Source organism: Arvicola amphibius, chromosome 5 (genome assembly GCF_903992535.2).
Source record: "Arvicola amphibius chromosome 5, mArvAmp1.2, whole genome shotgun sequence".
Classification (NCBI taxonomy): Eukaryota; Metazoa; Chordata; class Mammalia; order Rodentia; family Cricetidae; genus Arvicola; species Arvicola amphibius.
The window spans coordinates 102649473-102668698 of record NC_052051.1 but is presented as its reverse complement, the minus strand read 5'-3'; the positions used below and the strand labels follow the sequence as shown (position 1 = coordinate 102668698).

At 45.9% G+C, this 19226-nt stretch overlaps 1 protein-coding gene across 5 annotated transcripts in view; it reads right to left on the bottom strand.

The window, feature by feature from the left end:
* The window catches only part of Fhod3 (formin homology 2 domain containing 3), a 412222-nt gene that overhangs the window by 150174 nt on the left and 242822 nt on the right, over positions 1-19226 (bottom strand). For all 5 annotated transcript variants that reach the window (XM_038330720.1, XM_038330721.1, XM_038330722.1 and 2 more), the window contains exons 6-7: positions 17728-17822; positions 2994-3105 (exon numbers count right to left, since the gene is read on the bottom strand). In XM_038330720.1, the coding sequence (XP_038186648.1) occupies positions 2994-3105; positions 17728-17822 (207 nt within the window). The remainder of the gene's footprint in view (positions 1-2993; positions 3106-17727; positions 17823-19226) is intronic.

Below are 19226 nucleotides of genomic sequence, written 5' to 3'. Positions count from 1 at the left end.
CCACTCCTCCAATACTACAGAAGTGAAGCTGATCCAGAGGATCTGAAAAGTCAGTTGTGATTCATGACATATTTAGGACTAATCAAACTCACTTCTTTATTATAGTTCCAAAGCTAAAGTATAGTGGAGTAGCCCAAATGAGGCACTTAAAATGTTCACATATTCATAAATATTAATTACTACCTACGATGTACCTTTCAGTTTGTTTGTTTTATGGTAATGAGGATTGAACACAGACCCTCATGCATACTGAACAGGCACTCTTCCACTGAGCTATACTTCTGGTCTCCTTTGACGGACTTTGCTTTCTTTCTAGGCTCTCTAAGTGGCACACTCTAGGCCCATGTCACACTCCTGATTAACTAATAGGTAGCCATGCATGGTGTTTATAAATCCACCAAGGGGATCTATTCTAGAATGACTTAAACTACCTTAGGTGGTAATGACTTTTTGGGGACTTTTAAGTTTATTTTCTTAGTTTTAGTTGCTGATTCCTCAAGTCAGAGTTTTCCTGTCCAAAAATATATGGAAAGACAACTGTCCCACTTTCCCATGCCAGTCCCTCCAGCCAAGGAATGAGTCTGGAGACTCTACGGAGCAGAATTTACGGGCTGTTTGCACATGTGCCCATGTGGACATGCTCAGCTCTCCTTCAGTCATCTCTGGCACGTCGGGAACCGGAGACTGCTCTAAAACCTGCTGCTGGAAACACCTGGCATTCGGGCTGCTCTCTTCAGAATTCCCTGACACATTTGTATGTTTAATTCCATCACAGAATCCCGGAACAACTTTACTAGCAGCAAACCAGGATGACGCTATATGTATGCATTTCAAAATCACAGCCAAGACCACACACGTCCATGAAGAAACATGCTATTGAGCCACACATGATGAACTTTCTCTGAGCTGTTTCATTAGTGATGTTCCTCTGTTTGCAGCTCTTCATGTTTAGTGGCAGGCAGATTATAGCAGTTGCCAAAGGTTGAAGAAATTTTATAGGCAAAATCTACCAAGCTGAGAAAACAATCGATGGGATTTTTTTTACTAATTGAAAAGAGATGGACCATCATTTTGTCTTGTTGGAGAGATGTAGGATAGTAGAGGCCTCAGGCTGAGACCGCAGAATGAAGCTTGCATGTGGGAAACAAAGCCCCAGGTTCAACTGAGGGTTATTCCCATTCCACAACATGCCCTATATGCAGTAGGAACTCCAAAGAAAGATGCTAGGAGTTCCTACTCAACAAGGCCCAAGGAGAACCTCAAAGCTATGAAAAGGATGTCCCTATATCATGGCCCAATGGCAAGTGTCCTTGATACCCACAATTTAAAAGGGGCTATCAAAAGGTCCAAGCATTTCCCTAAAGGAACTCCGGAGTTGGGTGATGGAACCCACATCCTGCAAGGATGAACCAAGTGAATCGCCATTTCCCCAAATGCCCACCTGGCTCTGTGGGAGCCAGACATGGTTTCTGAGCTGCTGGCTGTTCTTATTCAGGACTCTTAGTGGCACTATAATCTGTTTTTACTATAAGACATCTCCTGTCTGGTACCAGATGACAACATGTGTTGTGGAGGGAAGGTGGCTGTGGTCTGGGACCTGCCTTCCAGATTCCAGCCTTGCCTGAGGCTCTGCCATCTTTACTTACTCCCTCAGAGAGTTGCTTCTGGACTAGACTGACCAGGCCAGAACTGGTATCTGCCTGTGCGTTCAAAGCAAAGATGTAGGTGCCCAGTTCATAGACCTGACTGGCATTTGTTAACTCAGGCCTTCAAAGACACGAGGAAGCTGTTGTCTTTCACATTTTGACGGGCGGAAGGTATTCCTGAACAAGGCTGAGTCAGATATAACTAGTTTGAATAAAGAGGATAACCTAGACTGTTCTTCTCCCCAACAAAGCACTGAGGTTGCTTTGTTTATAAGAGTCCATGACATGGATGGGAATACATCAACGTCTTAGCACACCTGCCTGTTGATATCGAAAGTGATTTGGAATCATCTGTAGACCAAGTTTTCCATATTTTATAAGTATCACTATTACAATCGTAAAGAGAAAAATTATTTAGATTTTCTTTTTATTTATTTCAGCCTTCATTAGGGTGGTAATAAAAACAATCAGGTCCTCTCCAAAAGAAAATGAGCAAGAGATGAAGCAGGCACCCTAGCCTTTCAGCTACAGGCTTCACCTCACTGTAGGCCACAGTGTGGCTCACACCAATCCAGCTCTTTTCTTTTCAAGTCAGGGTCTTCTTAGGTAGGCTAACTTCAAACTTAGGCTCCTCCTGCTTCAGCCTCCTCAGTGCTGAAGTTACATGTGGCACATGCCACTCCACTCTTTTCTACCTGTGCATAGCACACCTATCTGCTCGGGACAGCCGAGTGCTGGAACAGAGACGGTGTCCATGAGCGGGATGTACTTAGGCCAACAGGCAGGCACTGATGACCGTATAACAGAGAGAAAGGTTGTTTGGGGGCTTTGGGAGCACAGAAGAAAGGGAGGCATGTTACAGACCAGGAGGGAGATGGCAGGGCAGGCAGTCCCTTTCTCAGAAACGCTTGGGTGGCTTATATGCTATAGGCACCAACTCGGTTAGATGGGGTGATGAAAACTTTTCCAACTGTACTTCAGGGTGGTGGGTGACAAGAGAAAGGCCAACCCCTGCGTAAGACACAGTATGGGATGGCAGGGAGGAGGGCAGAAGGCTCAAGGAACATCTATGGGTCAGTGTTACATAGGACAAGGAAGAGAAGGAAGGACCCACGGTGATCTAAACTGGATCAAAAAGACAGGCCCTCTGTCATGTCCTGGCTAAGTCCTCACGTCTATTTTCTTCATTGCCACGTCACAGTCCTGCCCAAATCTCCATAGTCACCATCCTGGATCCCTTATGGCGATGTCTACACACAGAATGCTCCCAATAACTCAGAAGAAGACGGGAAGCCTCCCTATATGCAACACTGTGACCTTGACGGCCCCACGGCAGGGGCTGCTCACCTCTTTTGGTGTCGACAGCAGAAACGGCCTGAATGAGGAGCGGTGCATTGGACTCAGAGTACTCCACAAAGACGAGCAGAAGCTTCAGGGCTGTCTTCACCACCAGGCGGAACTGAAGGAAAGATGAAACCATCACAGAGAAGCATAGGCAGCCCTGCCCACTTGAAGGCACTCTCTCCTCCCCCACAGCCAGCACCCAGTGTCAGTCAACCTGGAGGCTCAGAGGTCACTTAGATTCTTTCACTGGTTCCTCATCCACCATTTATCAGATTTCTCAGCAGAAATTAGTCCCCCACCCCAACTGTGAAGATTGGGGAACTAAGGCAGAGTTCGCTGTCCATGATCACACATCTATGGAACCAGGAATTTGAACCCAGGACATTTGACCCTGGGATTCACATCCAGCTCCCAATAAGTAAGACATGCATGCTGAACTGCGGACTTCATTTGATCGCAATGACAACAAGCACAGTTCATATTTTTCCAATGAGGAAGCAGGTACGGCAGGTCAAACACTTTGTTTAGGGTACAAGTGCAAGCTTGGGTAAGCAGGATCCTGAGCCAAGTACCCAGTACTTAAAGCAGACATAGCAGGCTGCCTGGGGCCTTGGAACTCACAGACCCTGGATCCAAGGCTCAGCATTTGTGAGGTGCGGCAGCCAGCTCAGAACCTTTCTTTCCCACAGAAGAACTTACCCTTGGAGAAACCAGGAGTGATTCACTCAGTGGAAGCTACCATGGCTTCCTAACTCCAACTCCTTTGGTCCTGAGGGTTTCTGGGTCAGTTTCCCTACCCCCCAGCTGCTCCTCCCTCTCTCCCTCAAAGCCTCCCTTCCCTTTATCCCATTTTCTCCCAAGAATCTTGTCCTCAATGACCGCACACACATACCTCCTGAGGATGCAAACGATGCGCCTGAGAACATCCATCCTTTCCCAAGCTGTTGTTGCCCCCTTTCAACCCCACAGAACTCTTCTAAATGGAGAGGGACCTGTTTACATGTTTTCCTCCAAGGCCAAGAACTACACATGACTCAGAGTGGGTTTGGGGGTGTCTGCTAGCTGCCCTGATCTGCCAGTCAATGGCCAGGTCAAACCATCAGTCCCATTTCGCCCACCACATTGTGAAATCAGTTACGGCTTCTTCATTTGCTCTGCACCTAGAGGAAGACCCCGGGACTCCATGAGGCCTGCGTTCACATCACAATGACAGGGAAGCAGACTTGATGGGGAAAGTGAGGGAACCCCGAGCAAAGAACCGCACTGTACAGCTCAAAGGTGTGATGGTCAGTCTTCATTGTCACCTTGACTGATCTGATTTGGACTCACCTAGGAGCCTAAGGCAAGCTGCTAGGCGTGGCTATGAGGGAGTTGCAGGAAGAATTAACTGGTGAGCAAAGGACTTAGCCTGAACGTGAACACCACCACCCCATGGGCTGGAGGCTTGAACGGAAGAAACGGGGGAAGGGAAGAAAGCAAGCTGAGTGTGAGCACTTCCTCTTGCTACTTCCTGATCCAAAAAACTGTCTCCTGCTCCAATTCCTGGCTGCCCAGATCACGAAGGTCCTAGCTGCCAAACTTGGAGTGTATCCTCTTAAGCCAGGAGTGAAAAATCAATCCTCCTTCCCCAAATTTCACCTGCTTGGTATTTACTTTGTCACAGCAAAAAGAAACACTATTACAGGAGGGGACAGTTTAAAACAGCACCTGCTCCAAATCCTTTCTCCAAGGCCACTATACACCTCCATGGCTCTACTCCCAGGCTCTTTCTCTGCTGTCACAACTACCTAGATAACTTGTCCTTGGTCCCACTCTCTCCTCTTGGTGCCTGCTCCTTTCTTCCCCTTGAGACCAAAAATGTTGGCAAGAGTTCCTAAGGCCTGTATGGCTTCATTTCCCAGCTTGCCAGGGATCCCCTGCGATCATGAATACTGATGCTCAACTTCACAGGATGTAGAATCTCCGCTGAAACAAACGCTGGGCATATCTGTGCAGGATTTTCTAGACTGGGTTAAGGGATGTGGGAATTCTCTTAAGTATAGGCAGCACCATTCCATGAGCCGGAATCCCAGACTCAACAAAAAGCAGAAAGCGAGCTGAGCACAGCATCCATCTCCCTCTGCTTCCTGGCTATGGATGCCGTGTGAGCAGCCGCCTCAGCTCCAGCCACCATCCTTGCTATCGTGGGCTATATCCCAAAAATACGAGACAAAAATCAACCATTCCTTCCTAAGTTCATTTTACTCAAGTATTTTTGTTCCACCAACTAGAAAAGCAATCAGACGCTCACCAGCCCAACTTGATGGGAATTGAACTGTGTCTCCACCACTCAGTTTAGCTATTCAGGTTCATGGTGGCCTGCATGTTGTCAAATCCAGCAGTTACCTCTTTGTGAATTTCATTCAGTCTCGTAGCATGTGATACTACAATACTCAATTGCTCTCTCTCGGAAGAGGACAGCTAGTGTCCCACCTGATGGCATCTCCCTCACTGCTGCTTCCAGGGTATTCAGGATGGCTCTGTGAAGATCCAAGGGCTTCTCTCTGGGTGTTCGTTCTTCTTCTTGCCACACACTCTCTGACAAGTTTATCCTACCCCTGGGTTTTAAAGCTCATCTAAGATCGATTGTTAAATGTCTGTTGCTTTCCAGGCCTGACCCAATTCCTGGGCTGGGTTGTCTTATAACTTTGACATCTCTCAGGTGCTATCCAGCACCTCAAGATTCACTGTGATTAAAACTTGATTTTCATTCATTCTCACCACATGCCACCCCCTACTACCAGCCTGGCCCATGCATGCCACCCCCACTACCAGCCTGGCCCGTGCATGCCACCCAAAACTACCAGCCTGGCCCGTGCATGCCACCCAACACTACCAGCTTGACCCGTGCATGCCACCCAGCACTACCAGCCTGACCCGTGCAAGCCACCCAACACTACCAGCTTGACCCATGCATCCCACCCAACACTACCAGCCCGACCCATGCATGCCACCTGCCACTACCAGCCTGACCCATGCATGCCACCCCCATTATCAGCCTGGTCCGTGCATGCCAACCTCCACTAACAGCCTGGCCCGATTCACCCCCTACTACCAGCCTGGCCCATGTATGCCACCCACACTAGCACTACATGTGAAGGTGGCATATATTCACTGAGTTTCTCCTTCTAACTCATCACAGTGGCGTGGAACCAGTCACAGCCCCTAACCAAGCTAAGGCCCTTCACAGTCAGGTGAAGGTCAAGAAGTCCTGGGTTTCCCCTTCCTTTTTTGTTCCCACCAAAAAGGAAACTGTGTACTTTGAGGGGGCGCTCTAAGCACTTTCGAGGGTTCCTACCCCTAACTCCAGTCCTACCATCTCCCTGCTCCTTCCTATCTAGGAAGAGGCCAAATTCCACAGTATTTTCTCAACAGGTACAAGGTTTGGGGGTGGCAGTCTAGAAGAATGAACTGTGTTTTGTATGTTTAAAGCCAGAGAAGTGTCTTCAAGTAAACACAAACCCAGCATGTCCAGGCTTGGCGGCTTCCCCGGGAGGTAGAAATTCCTTTTGTGGTTCCTGACAGGAACCTGGCAGCTGTGCAGTGTGTTCCTGTGAGGCTGGTCTCAACAGGGCCCTTCTGAGCATCTGTGGGGTCACAGGCCTTGACTATCGTGATCCCTAGCACCCAGAATCCCTAAGTCATGGCTGCTTCTGCTGGAGAACCTGCTTTCCCACAGAAGCCTTCCTTTTCATGTCTTCCTCCCCTTTGCTGGAAAGGCTCTGTTGGGAGTTCTTTGGGCACCGCAATTTTATTTTTAAAAATTTCTTAAACATGATTCCTATGTTCAGGAGTTCTGTGATTTCAGCTTCTACTTAGTTTATGTTTGGTGCTTTCGGAAGCTTTACTATGCCAACGAATAGCAAGCACATTAGATAATTAAAGTGCTTTAGAGGCAAGAACATCGGAACGTTAATTTGGGGCAAATTCCTGATACTAATTGAAAGCATGTCGCAGCTCATCTTCAGATGCATCCGGGGCCCCTACTCAGAAATTCCACATGAGCAATGTTGTGAAGATTTGAAAGTAGAGAGGGGGCACTGCTTCTAAATACTGCTATAGAATCCTTCACTTATCCGATAGTTATTCTCTTTGATACCCTTCTGTATGGAAAATATGGCCACACCCTCTGGAGTGTGAAGCAACCAGCACAGGGGCCACATTCCCCCACCTCAAAGACCAGCACATTGTCTTTTCCACAGTTCTTCAAAAATCTTTCCTTGGTGCCAAGGACTAGTTGGGCAGTAAAGTGCTTTTGTAGAATGCACAAGGCCCTTGCTTGATTCCCAGATTCATCTTAGGTATATTTGCACATTTGCATAGGAACTGCTGTTAGGAGTCCAAGCAAGGAAGGCAGTGGTAGAGCAGGGGAGGTGGGCTTAAGGTGGCTTCAGGAAGGAGCATCCCCCCAAAAAGGAGGGGTGGAAGTAAGCTGCAAAGCAGTCCGGGCACACACCATCACACGGCTTAGACACATCATTCCTTAGAGTACCATTCCAACCCCAAATGCACAATTTTCAGCTCCAACCAAAGCCCCTTCCTATCCTAACAAGAACAGTGTCACAACAATGCATCCAGCACCTGGCAATCTGTGTAGCCCTGGAAGAGCTGATCCAGTTCCCACGAAGCATGTGACACCATGCACTGGTTCAGCATCACGAAGCAGAGAGGCGATATGGCAACATGGGATCAGCCTCAGCGGCTCAAAACCAAGTGGGCTGAAGAGGTTTGCTTCCACTTCACAGGTACTACAGGCACTAGGCAAGCACTCCGCCAACTGAGCTACATTCCCAGCCCTAGAAAATAATGTTTTATGCTTTGCTAAAACATATAGCTTAGCAGGAATCTGCGCTAGTCCCTTCGTATGAAAAGAGTGCAGAGTCAGGAGCATGCAGCCACTATACTTCATGAAGATTTAACACATTTTCAGGGTGGCTGGACTCTGCTGCACCCACTATTTTGGACTTTACGTTCCTAGTCAGCATAAAATATAGGCTGAAAGACCTTTGTGAAGGCCAAAGTACCAGGTAAGTAACCAAGCAAGCAACCAAGGACGGCCTCTATATCCCCCACGCTCTGGATCCAATGTCACGCTCATTTCAGAGAGGCTGGGGGTGGGGGAACAGTACCACCATGGTGCTTGCCTAGGGCTTGGTTTTCCTGGTCAACTTGCAGGAAGCATCTAGGTTTTAGAATGCAGCTACCAGAGGCCTGGGGAAGGAATACAAGGCAGTTTCTTAAGACGTTTAAGCTGGAACTTTGCACGCAGCTCACTGGATTTAAGGAAGCAGGAGAAATACGGCAAGTGGGTCAAATATGCTGCTCATTAAGTACAAATTCAAGTATCCAAAGCCTTCCAGTTGCCTTACAATTTAAGTTGCAAAGAGGTTTAGAGAAACACCTGTGATTTTGTTTCCTGTCCCACTAAAGGTAGCATAGATGTGTGCTATAGACAGGTGCTGACCTTTAAACTAGCATAGAAACTGTAAGACATCCTGGTCTATAGATCTTTATTGTACTATTTATACATTTACCTATATTCTGGAACAAACTAGGTATCGGGGGGAAAAAAAATCAAACCAGACACTTTGGCTCATGCCTGTAATGCCAACACTAGAAGCTGAGCAGGAGGAGGATCTCTGTTGAGTTTGTGGCCAGACTGGCTATAAAGTCAATTCCAGGTCAGCCTGCTCTACAGAATGAGACCCTGTCTCCCCATCCACAAAAAGTTGCAGTCCCTAGTTATGCATCTTTAAGACTCCTCATTTAACATTTTATTATAATGTCATACTCTCAAGTTGTGACTTTCTAAGCAAGCAGTTCAAATTCACGCTCAAGGGCCTTCATAATTATTAAATGGCTCAACAAAAATTTTAGGCTCCAGAATCTTTCCCTTCTCAACCTCTAACAGACTGTCTGCAACACGGTGTTGGTGGTTATCAGAAATAAAACAGAGGCTCACACAGTGCTTCAAGCACAGAACTCTGGGCCTTGGCCGGCAAGGATTTATGGGGAATAAAATGATCAGGGTTGGCACATCAGCCAGGACAGGAAGTCACCTGCACCAAGTCCCTGTGCTCTGGCTGAGTGACAGCTGCATGCTTCTGACAGTGCAGTCTACAGAAAGGAGACCTATGAACAGTGAAGTAACCCAGGGGAATCTGGCTAGCCTTGGAGGTACTAACCGGTGAGTAAGACATTTTGTAAGTATAAAACAGAGCAAGCTGTCCAAAGATGATGGAATATAAAAGCAAAACAAAAAGTTACAAATTATTATAATTTATTCAGCAGGAGTTTAGCTGGAACTTTATTTAAATAGAAGTGTACAAACATTAGAAAATATTCACATGGCTAAATTTTCCAGAGGATACCCAGGGTCATTGCAAAGAGTCATTTGAGGGCCCAAGAGATGGCTCAGCATGGAAAGGGGCTTGCTACCCAACATGATGACCTGAGTTTGACCCCTGGTACCCATTTGATGGAGAGAGAGAACCGACACATGCGAGGTGTCCTCTGACCTGTACACGTGCATGATATGCACACGCCCACGCATTCACAAACTTAACAAATAAAATGTGAAAAATAAAAAGGATCAATTCATAAAATAACATTTATCCATTCCTGTACTATGGAGAAAGAGATAGCAAACCCTTGCACGAACACGCCAGCTAAGGGGCATCTTGTTACTGCTTGCAGAATGCAATATTGGTTGAAGGAAATCAACAAGCTTGAGTGCTTTTACAGGAAGCAGCATGCCCGGTTGGGGGTACAAAACACTGCATTCTAGGAGGCTAAAATAACTTGCTACATGGTCAATTTCTAAATGAAAGCAAAGGAAAACAGGTCAGATTATTGCCCTTAGCCAGTGAAAAACCCCGTCTTTCCTATGTTTTGGCTCAAAATATATATGCATTGTGGAAATAGGACAGATAATATTTCCCAAGTAAAAGAACTTTCTTCTACAAACAACTAGTCCTTCCTGGAGGCATGCCAGCAGACAGCAGGTAAGCCTGGCATGGTGAATGCGCTGTCAGGAGAGCTTGGTTGCCAGGAGTCTCCATGAAGTGAGTGCATACGGGTGCCAGGCAGACAGAAACAAAGTCCTGGGGCTGCTGGTGGTGGGTGGAAGGAGTGGGCAGGGTGGAGGGAGGCTAAGAGCATTGACAAATAGAACCCAAGCCTGCAGGGCACCTCCTGGGATGACTCCCAGAACTCCTGCCTCTGTTGTCCTTCCTTCTTCTACTTCCCTAGAAGATGGAAACTATTTTCATTGGAGGAAGGGTATGCTGGCTGCCTGAGGTTTTGCAATCTTCCAGATGTGTTCCCAGGTTTGAACCAGCAGTTCCCACTCTTTCTCCTGCTGACAGAACATGGCCGCCTTCTCCGGCCACAGGAGCAGAAGCGCCATAGTTCCACTCCCACTTGTATTTCTGGCTTTTATAAAGAAAAACCATTTGTGAGTGATGAAGCAGCAAGGCTAACTCATAGAGAAGCTTCTTGAGAGTGGAGGGGACCCAAATATGCTCCCAGAGGTTACACCACAGACTAAAGGAGAGATACTTCTGCCACCGGGCCTCTGCTGGCTATTCCCCTAAGACCTGGCCTCACCCTCAGGTCATTCACTCCTAAAGCAAGTGCTTGTGAAACCTGATCTTAAACCCACTCCTCTCCCAGGAGAATGGTTTCCTACTGGGCCATCTAAGAAACCAAATATGCTGTGACACTGGGGGAGTGGCTCAGGTGGTAAAGTGTTTGCCCTGCAGGTATAAGGACCTGAGTTCAATCTCCAGAACCTATGCTAATTATAGGGGAAGATGCAGCTTGCTTGTAATCCTAGTGCTGAAGAGGCAAGAGGGTCTCTGGGGCCAGACTGGCCAGCCAGTCTAGCCTAGATGGGGAGAGACCCTGCCTGCAAAACACAAGGTGAACAGTGTCTAAGGTATGACATCAGGGGCTGAGCTCTGGCCTCCAGACAACAGCACACATATGTGCACCCACATGTGCATGATACACATCGGAATTTGTGCTCTGGGTGTGCATGCACAGGCAGAGGAGTCGGGGGGGGGGGGGGAGCTCTACAGGGGACATTGGCTCTGAAGGCACAGTGTCACCCTGCCAACAGCACATGAACACATTGGAGTAATGCAAGCTTTAGAAATACTAATGGGATGTTGACAAATACAATTCAAAAGCAACTTCACTCACTAAACAGGTTTGAATGATAGTAAAATATCTTCAAATACAGCGTCCAACCTGAAGCCACTTGATTGACAACATGGGAAACATGAAATGAACTCCAATGAGTCACAGCGCAGTCAGGCAAAAGACTATTATACAGGCATCAAACAATATTTAACTATTACAGTGACACAGAAAATATTTAGAATATGTCTAGGGCTTACTATATAAGAAAGAAACAAAGAAAACTAGAAAGGTTCCAAAGTTAATCATCATCATTAATTTTGGTAGCATCTCCAGATAGTATTTTTTTACTTTTTAAAAACTTCTAGTTTTATATAAAGAGAACATTTTATTCTTATAATTACTAAAAAGCTTTAAATGTTAGTTTTTCTAATGCTACCAAGATGTTGAGAACATCCATCAGCTTGGGTTTTTTTTCTTCAATCTGTTGTCATTAACTTCATTATGAAAATTAATATTAGCCCAACTTCTATTAATGGGACATATATTAATTCAAGTCATTTGAAGTAATAAATACAAGATCCAAATCTAGTGCTGATTTAAGACAATAGATATCATTCAAGGAATTGATTAATATGTTGGTAACTTTGTTAGCTAGGCCATATAGAATTTAATGGCTGAGCAGACATTATGGTATTAAATATGTTTACAGTATAAGTTCAAAATATATATAACTTTTTTCAGATATTTTTTGACTTTTCCTTGCTGCAGAGAGTATCACTCTCAGATTGGCAGCAAGAAAATCTCCAAACAGAGGGCTGGACTGATGGTTCAGCAGGCAAAGTGTTTGCCACAGAAGCATGAGGACCAGAGTTTGGAGCATCACACCTATGGAGAGGCTGCATGGGTGTGATGGTTCATCTATAATCCCAGAATGCAGGAGGCAGAGATAGGCCATCTTCAAAGAAAGCTGGCTAGCTAGACCAGCCAAATTGGTGTGTTCTGGGATATTGGCTCAATAATACAAGGTGGGAAGCAGGCAAGGAAGACATCCAACGCCATCCTCCCATCTCCAAACTCTTAAACGCCCACATATATGTGCACACCCATGTACAAATAAGAAAAAGCTGCATGATCATTAAACTTGCCACTGATATTGAGCCTGCCATGGAACTAGGGATGCAGAGGAAAGCAAGTGACTTGCTATGTGGGTAGAGGGACAATTTTCTTCACATGAGAGGAAAAGATGTCTGCAATGGCCTAGCCGAGGACAAAGGGGAGGAAGGTGGAGCCACCCTGCCAAGCATCAAGAAATGCTCACATTGGATTTCATGAGTTCTGAAAAGTCAAATGTGGTATACCATCACAGCATGAAATCCCCAGAAACTACAGGCATGAAAACCAGCTATAAGCTTCTCTCTAGGGACCTACCTTGCACTCCTCTGGCAAGTAAGGGACAGGCCTAGGGTGGACAGAAGCCACCCACAGTATAAAATCAGACTGAAAGCAACTACCAAAAAGGGATGCAAGCATATGGACTCCCAAAATGACATCCTATAGCTTTCTGAAATTACCACTGATTCCTGAAAAAATACCCCAGGAAATTTATGTTTAAGGGGGAGGGAGAGGGGGAAAGAAGGAGAGAGGAAAGGAGGGAGGAAAGGAGAGGGGGAAACACCAGGCCCAATGGTCTCAGTTGAGAACATCTCTAAATTAGGATGTTGAGTGTGCTTCTGGGAAGAAGAGCTTTTAACAAATGATACAGGACACAGGGCCAGGAACGAAGAGTGCTCAGTTTACACACTCGTATCTACTCATCTTACAGACTGCCTCCATTTATAGATGTAAAGACAACCCACGAGGAGAATGCACTGGACCCCCAAGCCCTAGCCTGTGCTGTGAGATGCAGTATGTCCTGATTCCAGAAAGATCTTGAGAAGGGTGACTTCATAGTCAGCTAGGCAGCTCCCAACTCACTTCTCAGTGACCCTAAAACACCTCGGCTAATAAGCGTCATCATGCAGTTTGTCCTGGTCAATCCACACACTCTCTCTCTCCCCCTCAGCATTCTGTCTATAATAAAGAGGCATAACTTATTAAATTTATGTTATATAAATCTGGCACTAACAGTTAAGATGATAAATGGCCAAGGCAGAATTCACAATTATCTTGAGGCTGGAACTATGGTCTGATCAACGAGGAAAATTGCAATGCCTTGCATTTAGATACACAACCATCAGTCACGGACATGCAGAAAGAAGAGCTGGCAGGCATGATGTATGAGGAAAAGCCAGCGAAGTTTAATGGGCTGCCAGGCTAGCTTCAGCCAGCACCCGGGGCTGCTGCTTAAAAGGCCCGCTAAGAAAAGGTAAAATTTGTGGGAGAAAATGTGCTATTCCAGGAGGCTGCTCTATACCTTCTACCAGTTGTAAAAGAAGGCAGTGACCAGGAGAAAACGGAACTGGTTATTAGGTTCCTGTAACAGCTACAGTAAAGCATACGCTGTAGCTTGGACAGACTCACAGGAGAGCCATCTTTACATGTGGATGGGTATGTATGTTTATGTGCACATGACTACATGTGGAATCAAGAGGACAACCTCACATGTCACTTCTTAGGAGCTACTCACCTTTATTTTCATTTATTTTGAAATGGGATCTCTCATTGGCCTAAAGCTGGCCAAGTAGTCCAGGGCAGCTGCACAGCCTCCCCAGTGCTGGGATTATAAGCATACCTCCACACCCAATAGGGTTTTGATGGTTTGTTGTTAAATGTGGGTCCCAGGAAGCAGCCTAAGGCCCTTGTGCTTACATATAAGCACTTTAGTAACTGGGCTATGTATGTACATGTGTTTATGCACACATGTATACACAGATAAATCTATATATGTATATATCCTCAGTCCCTGACAGCTACCCTCAAATGCTCAGAGCAGTGCATAGGGAATTCAGCACGACTGACATATACACAGTGTTCGGTAGTGGTCTAGATGGAGGTACTAAGGACATTCTTCATGCCTCAGCCTATATATGAGTCACTTGAGTGTCACTTACCAGTGACACAGTAGTGACTACAGAACCAAATGGCTACTCGCTCTCATCTCCTGAGCAACCAGCACAGTTTCCCGACACAGGGAGCACTGGGCACCTGGGAATCACCTGCTCGGCTCTACTTGGGGACGTTCCCTTCATTTCAAAAATATCCTTTCCAAAATTTATATCAGCTTCCCTGTTCCTGCCAGAGGCACTGTCCCACTCTGAGATACGACTCACATTTTCCAAATCCAGAAAGCTAGGCCTCAGAAGCTGCTCCTCAAGATGTCTCCACATCTTTCTCACCTTGGCTGATACGTTTCCCAGGCTCTATCGCTTCATAGTAACTGTCCCCGGCCCTCCCATCTTCTCCCTCCTCTACTCCTATGTCCTCCATACCATGTAGCTCAGATTGTGGCCATTCTACTGCTCTAATGAGGGGTTCACAGAGAGAATATAGAAAGCGTGAAGAGAAGACAGCATGGCCGCAGCTCTTTTCATCCCGCCCCACATTAGTTAGCAGGGTTTACGTCAGAGCAGAACAGCATGCCCATCTTCACACAGATGCAGAGGAAGCCCACTGATGTCTGTCAGCTGCCTGACACACAGCTGGAATAATGAGGTTCCGTGGGGTGGGCAGAAATAGAGAGCAGGGTGAGCGAAGATAGAAAGGAATAGAAAGGGTGGTTTCCATGGCAACATCAAGACCATCCCTGGTCAGGAGATGAGGGTCTTCCTCGGGGCCAGAATGGAAGACAGAGTGGCAGGCCAAGCTGTACAAACAGAATCAGCTTACCTCAATTATTTAGAATTAGAGGTCCATGAAGAAAACAACTACACACCCTTAAGTCATTGCAGGGGCACCCACCTCTTCCCTCTGGAGGAGTTTCGAGAAGGGCCCATGTAAACAGAAAGACCTCAGAGACAACACTCTGTGCTTTCTCTTTTAAAGCCAAATGCATCCTTTTCTTCTCTGGAGTCTCAAGTAACTGCAAACGTGCCTTGCATAATGCCCCTCTGACAGGCGGCAAATTCACATCTTGTTGCCTTTCATGGGAGGAAAATCAAGAGCTAGGAAAACAGAATAACAGGAATTTTTTTTTTTCTAACCAGCACTTCCTTTATCAACACTGTGCCTGAATAAGGCAAAGCCAGCAGGCTGTCAAGGCAAACCTTTCAGGTTTAGAAGCCATGACTCTGCCAACAGAAAAGGCTCGAGCACAGCTTCCCTGCCTTCTCCACCTGAGCTAGGGAAACCTACAGGAGCTGCACTGGTTAATCTGTGTGCTGAGGACAGAACTGAGGCATCATTTTCTAAACCTAAGGGTCCTGGTTAGGCTCAGGCACCTAGTCTTCCGGATCCTTCACTACCCAGATGAAAGAGAGGGAAGGGGCGGTGGCAGGTTTTGTAGAGAAGGGGACATCTCAAGAGGACTGTGCTGGAAAAACACTTGCCAATGGCTGCTTGCTTCCCGCATTCAGCTGCTGACCTGAACTGAGTATACCCGGTAGCCTGATTCAAGATCGTGTCTGACATTACAGTAAATGGGACAGCAGCTTCTGCTGTCAGCCTTTTTAGCATCACCATAGGCCCCAAGGCGCAAGCTCTCTAAACTCTATTTGCCCAGCCTCACAATGCCTGGAAGTCATGGGGCACTAAAGACCAGCTCTTGGGGAAAATGAAAGGTGGAGACAAACCCCACATGTTCTAGGCAGTCTAGTGATAATAAAGCCAGAGGGTAGGGAAAGAGATAACTGGTCAACCCTGGACAGACCCTGAGGAGGGACCCCAGAGCAAGCAAGAGCTCTGAGGGCCAGCCAGGGAAGGCAAGATTGCTCTGACAATTTCTTCCTCTGGTTTAATGATTCTCGGTGTACTTCAAAATGCAATGCAGATTCCCCTTGTTCTCCTTTTCAGATCCTTTACTCTGCAAAGTGATCCCAAAGGCGAGGGAGCATGACAGGGGGACGGACACCACAGGCTGCAGTGATGCCATAAGCCAGTGGCTAAGAGATGAGTTTGTTACCTCCTGCTTGCTCTGGCTCTTTTCCTATTTTCTTTTTCTTTTGGAGTTTTGAGCCAGGACCTTACACTATAACCTAGGCTGGCCTTGAACCCACAGTAATCCTGTGCCTCACCCTTCCAAGCATTGAGGTTTTAGATATGAGCTACCATGTCTTTTTATCCCGCCCCCCCCCCCCCATAGTTTCCAGTTCTTTGTAACCCTTCCTCGTCTCTGGAACTTTCTCCTGTCTTACTCCATTAGTGTTGCCATCACACAACACCTGAGACTACATGATTTATTTTTTAGAGAACAGAACTGCATTTTGTATATGTTGACAGGCAGAGACGCATGAAAGATCTTCATAGCACATGCCAGAGAAGGCCAGCCTCTTCATCCCAGATGGCAACTGGTCGCTGAAGATAGCAGAAGGGACAGAGGTCATGTTCTGACATAAGAGAAAAGCAGAGAACAAGGCCTCTGCTACAACAGCAACAATCCACTACCAAGGGAAGAGCCCTCGTGGCCTGAGCGCCTCACAAAAGGCCACACCTTCCCCCAGTGCTGCATGAGCTCCCAGCACATGGGTTCAGGGAACGTCCTCAGGCCACAGCTCTCCCCATCCTGTGCGCTCATCCGTGCTCTTCCCTGTCCCCCTGACACCACATCAGTCTTGTCAGGACCACAGCAGAATTACAAAGATTTCTTAATTCATTTGTAACATGTATTCAAAGTCCCTTTTTAATTAAAAAAGTCTCGCCCATCTCTCTAGATTTTAAGGTCATGGACATCAATCAGAGAGCTGTGGAAGGAACTCCTTCCAGACAGACCCGTCAGCCAGGGAGGCCTCCAAGCAGATGCAAGGAAAACAGAAACCTCCACCACAGGAGAGCAGATACAAATCTCCCTCCAGCCTCGCTAAGTCAACCTCAGAGACCCAGCATTCCACTCCATGTCCAAGACCACTCGCGCTAGCATCAAAATAGAGTCGCTTCCATTCTCCACAGAAAACAAAACTAAAAAGATAGAGGGGAAAAAACATTTCAGTTGCCCAAGGGAAAATAGTTTTTCCATTATGAAATGGGAGAGATTTTTTTCACATCACAACACTGGGAAAGGAAATCCAAGGGCCAGTAATGGCACCGGGGGCTCTCTCGTCTGGTATCTATGACCTCACATAGATACTACCATTGAGGTCACAAAATATAAGACATACACAGGTACTTTATCTATGGTATAACATTTTAATTAAGCATTAGAAGCCAAAAGTGCCAAAGGAATTTGATGACAGCTTAGGAGAAGAAAAACCAGAAGTGCATTAAAACGTTATAAAGCTATATGTGATTGGTGTGGGCTTGAAAACCTACAAAGGATTAGTCATCATTTATACCAAGACAGGACTTGAACAAAGCTGATAGGACTTCTCTTTGTGAAAACATTTCAGAGAGGATTTAAACAAAAAGGCAATGATTTGCGAAATGAACAAGATGTTCCAAAAAGAAAAGAAAAAACTTGTCTTACCTTTGACCCAACGAGAGTGTAAAGCCACTGGATGGTCTCACTGTGGTTGATGACTCCATTCATCCCATCCACATACAACATAATCTGTCCCAGTGCTGCAGACAGGGAAAAGAGACAAGGAGATGTTATGGGTTTATATAGAAGTGCAATCTTCAATGATCAGGAGGTCAGCTGAGGTCTTCATCAAGTTAAGGGCACCATCTATAGAGAACCAGCTCTGAAGGTAAGTATGAGGATCTGAAATTGACTGAACCTTATTTCAGAACTAAAAGTAGTGGGGGCTATCCATGGCATCTGGAGGGTGTACCCAAGGCACTGAAATCCCTGATTGCTGGGTGTATGCATCCTGGTGTATAAACACATGCTCCTCCATCCTGATGCATATGCCGGACAAGACAGGACAAGGCTGTAAAAGATGGCATCTGAAACCAAGAGGGCACATAAAGCTTCCCAAAGCAACCAGTGTCCCAGGCTGCAGGCAGCAGGCCCCATGTCTTGGAAAACCATCCTGCATGAACACAACTCTGTTCCCTTAGAGAAAAGACAACACCGCATTTATGTGTCGCTTTGAATTTTCTTAAGTTCAAAGCTGATATAATGGAAAACATCAGACTTGAAAAAAATCATCTTCTGACCAGTCTAGAGGTGCAGACCTGTGACACCAGCTACACTGGGAGCTGAGGTAGACAGAGAAGTTCAAGGCCAGGGTGTCCACCTTAGAAAGACTGTCTGAACATTTGAAACATTGCAAAGAAGGCTGAGGTTGTAGCTTGTTGACAGAGTGCTTCCCTAGTGCGCATGGCCCTGGAAACCCTCCAAATAACCTGCCATGCACAAAGTTTTAAACTCTCAGTTTAAGAAAACATAATTCACTCTATCATCATTCTCCAAGAAGAACGTGCAACATATTGTCTTTAAACAGCTCCAGTAATATCAAAATAATTTTCTTCTGTAGACACTGCACAGATAGATGGCGAATATCCAAATTAAGCAGGTTTCCTTAGCTCATATCTACCATCCTAACCATCTTTCGCACATAAGTAGTTGACATGGTATCAACAGTTTATTAAACTTTATTTTTAACAGAACATATCATTTTGAAAATTGGAAAATATAGAAAAGTAAACAAAATGATTCTAAATCCCATAATTTAAGGATAATCATTTTAATGTGCTGACAGACTTTTTTTAATACAAAGTTGACATGTGCAACCCCAAACAGGGACATTTCAGGGATCAAGATAAGTGTGTGTGTGTGTGTGTGTGTGTGTGTGTGTTGTCAAAAACTCCAGCATTACCCACCAAACAAAGGAGCAAACAGACAGACATTCAAGGAAAGCTGAATCTGAATACACAAAGTTTTTTTAAAAAAAATAAAGCATTTTGGGTGTACTCAAAACACAATAAACACTACACAATAGGTTTATATTCTAGGTAGTACCTAAACACTGGAGATACTCTTACTAAAAGCAGGGTTTAAACAGGTGGGATGGCTCTCCT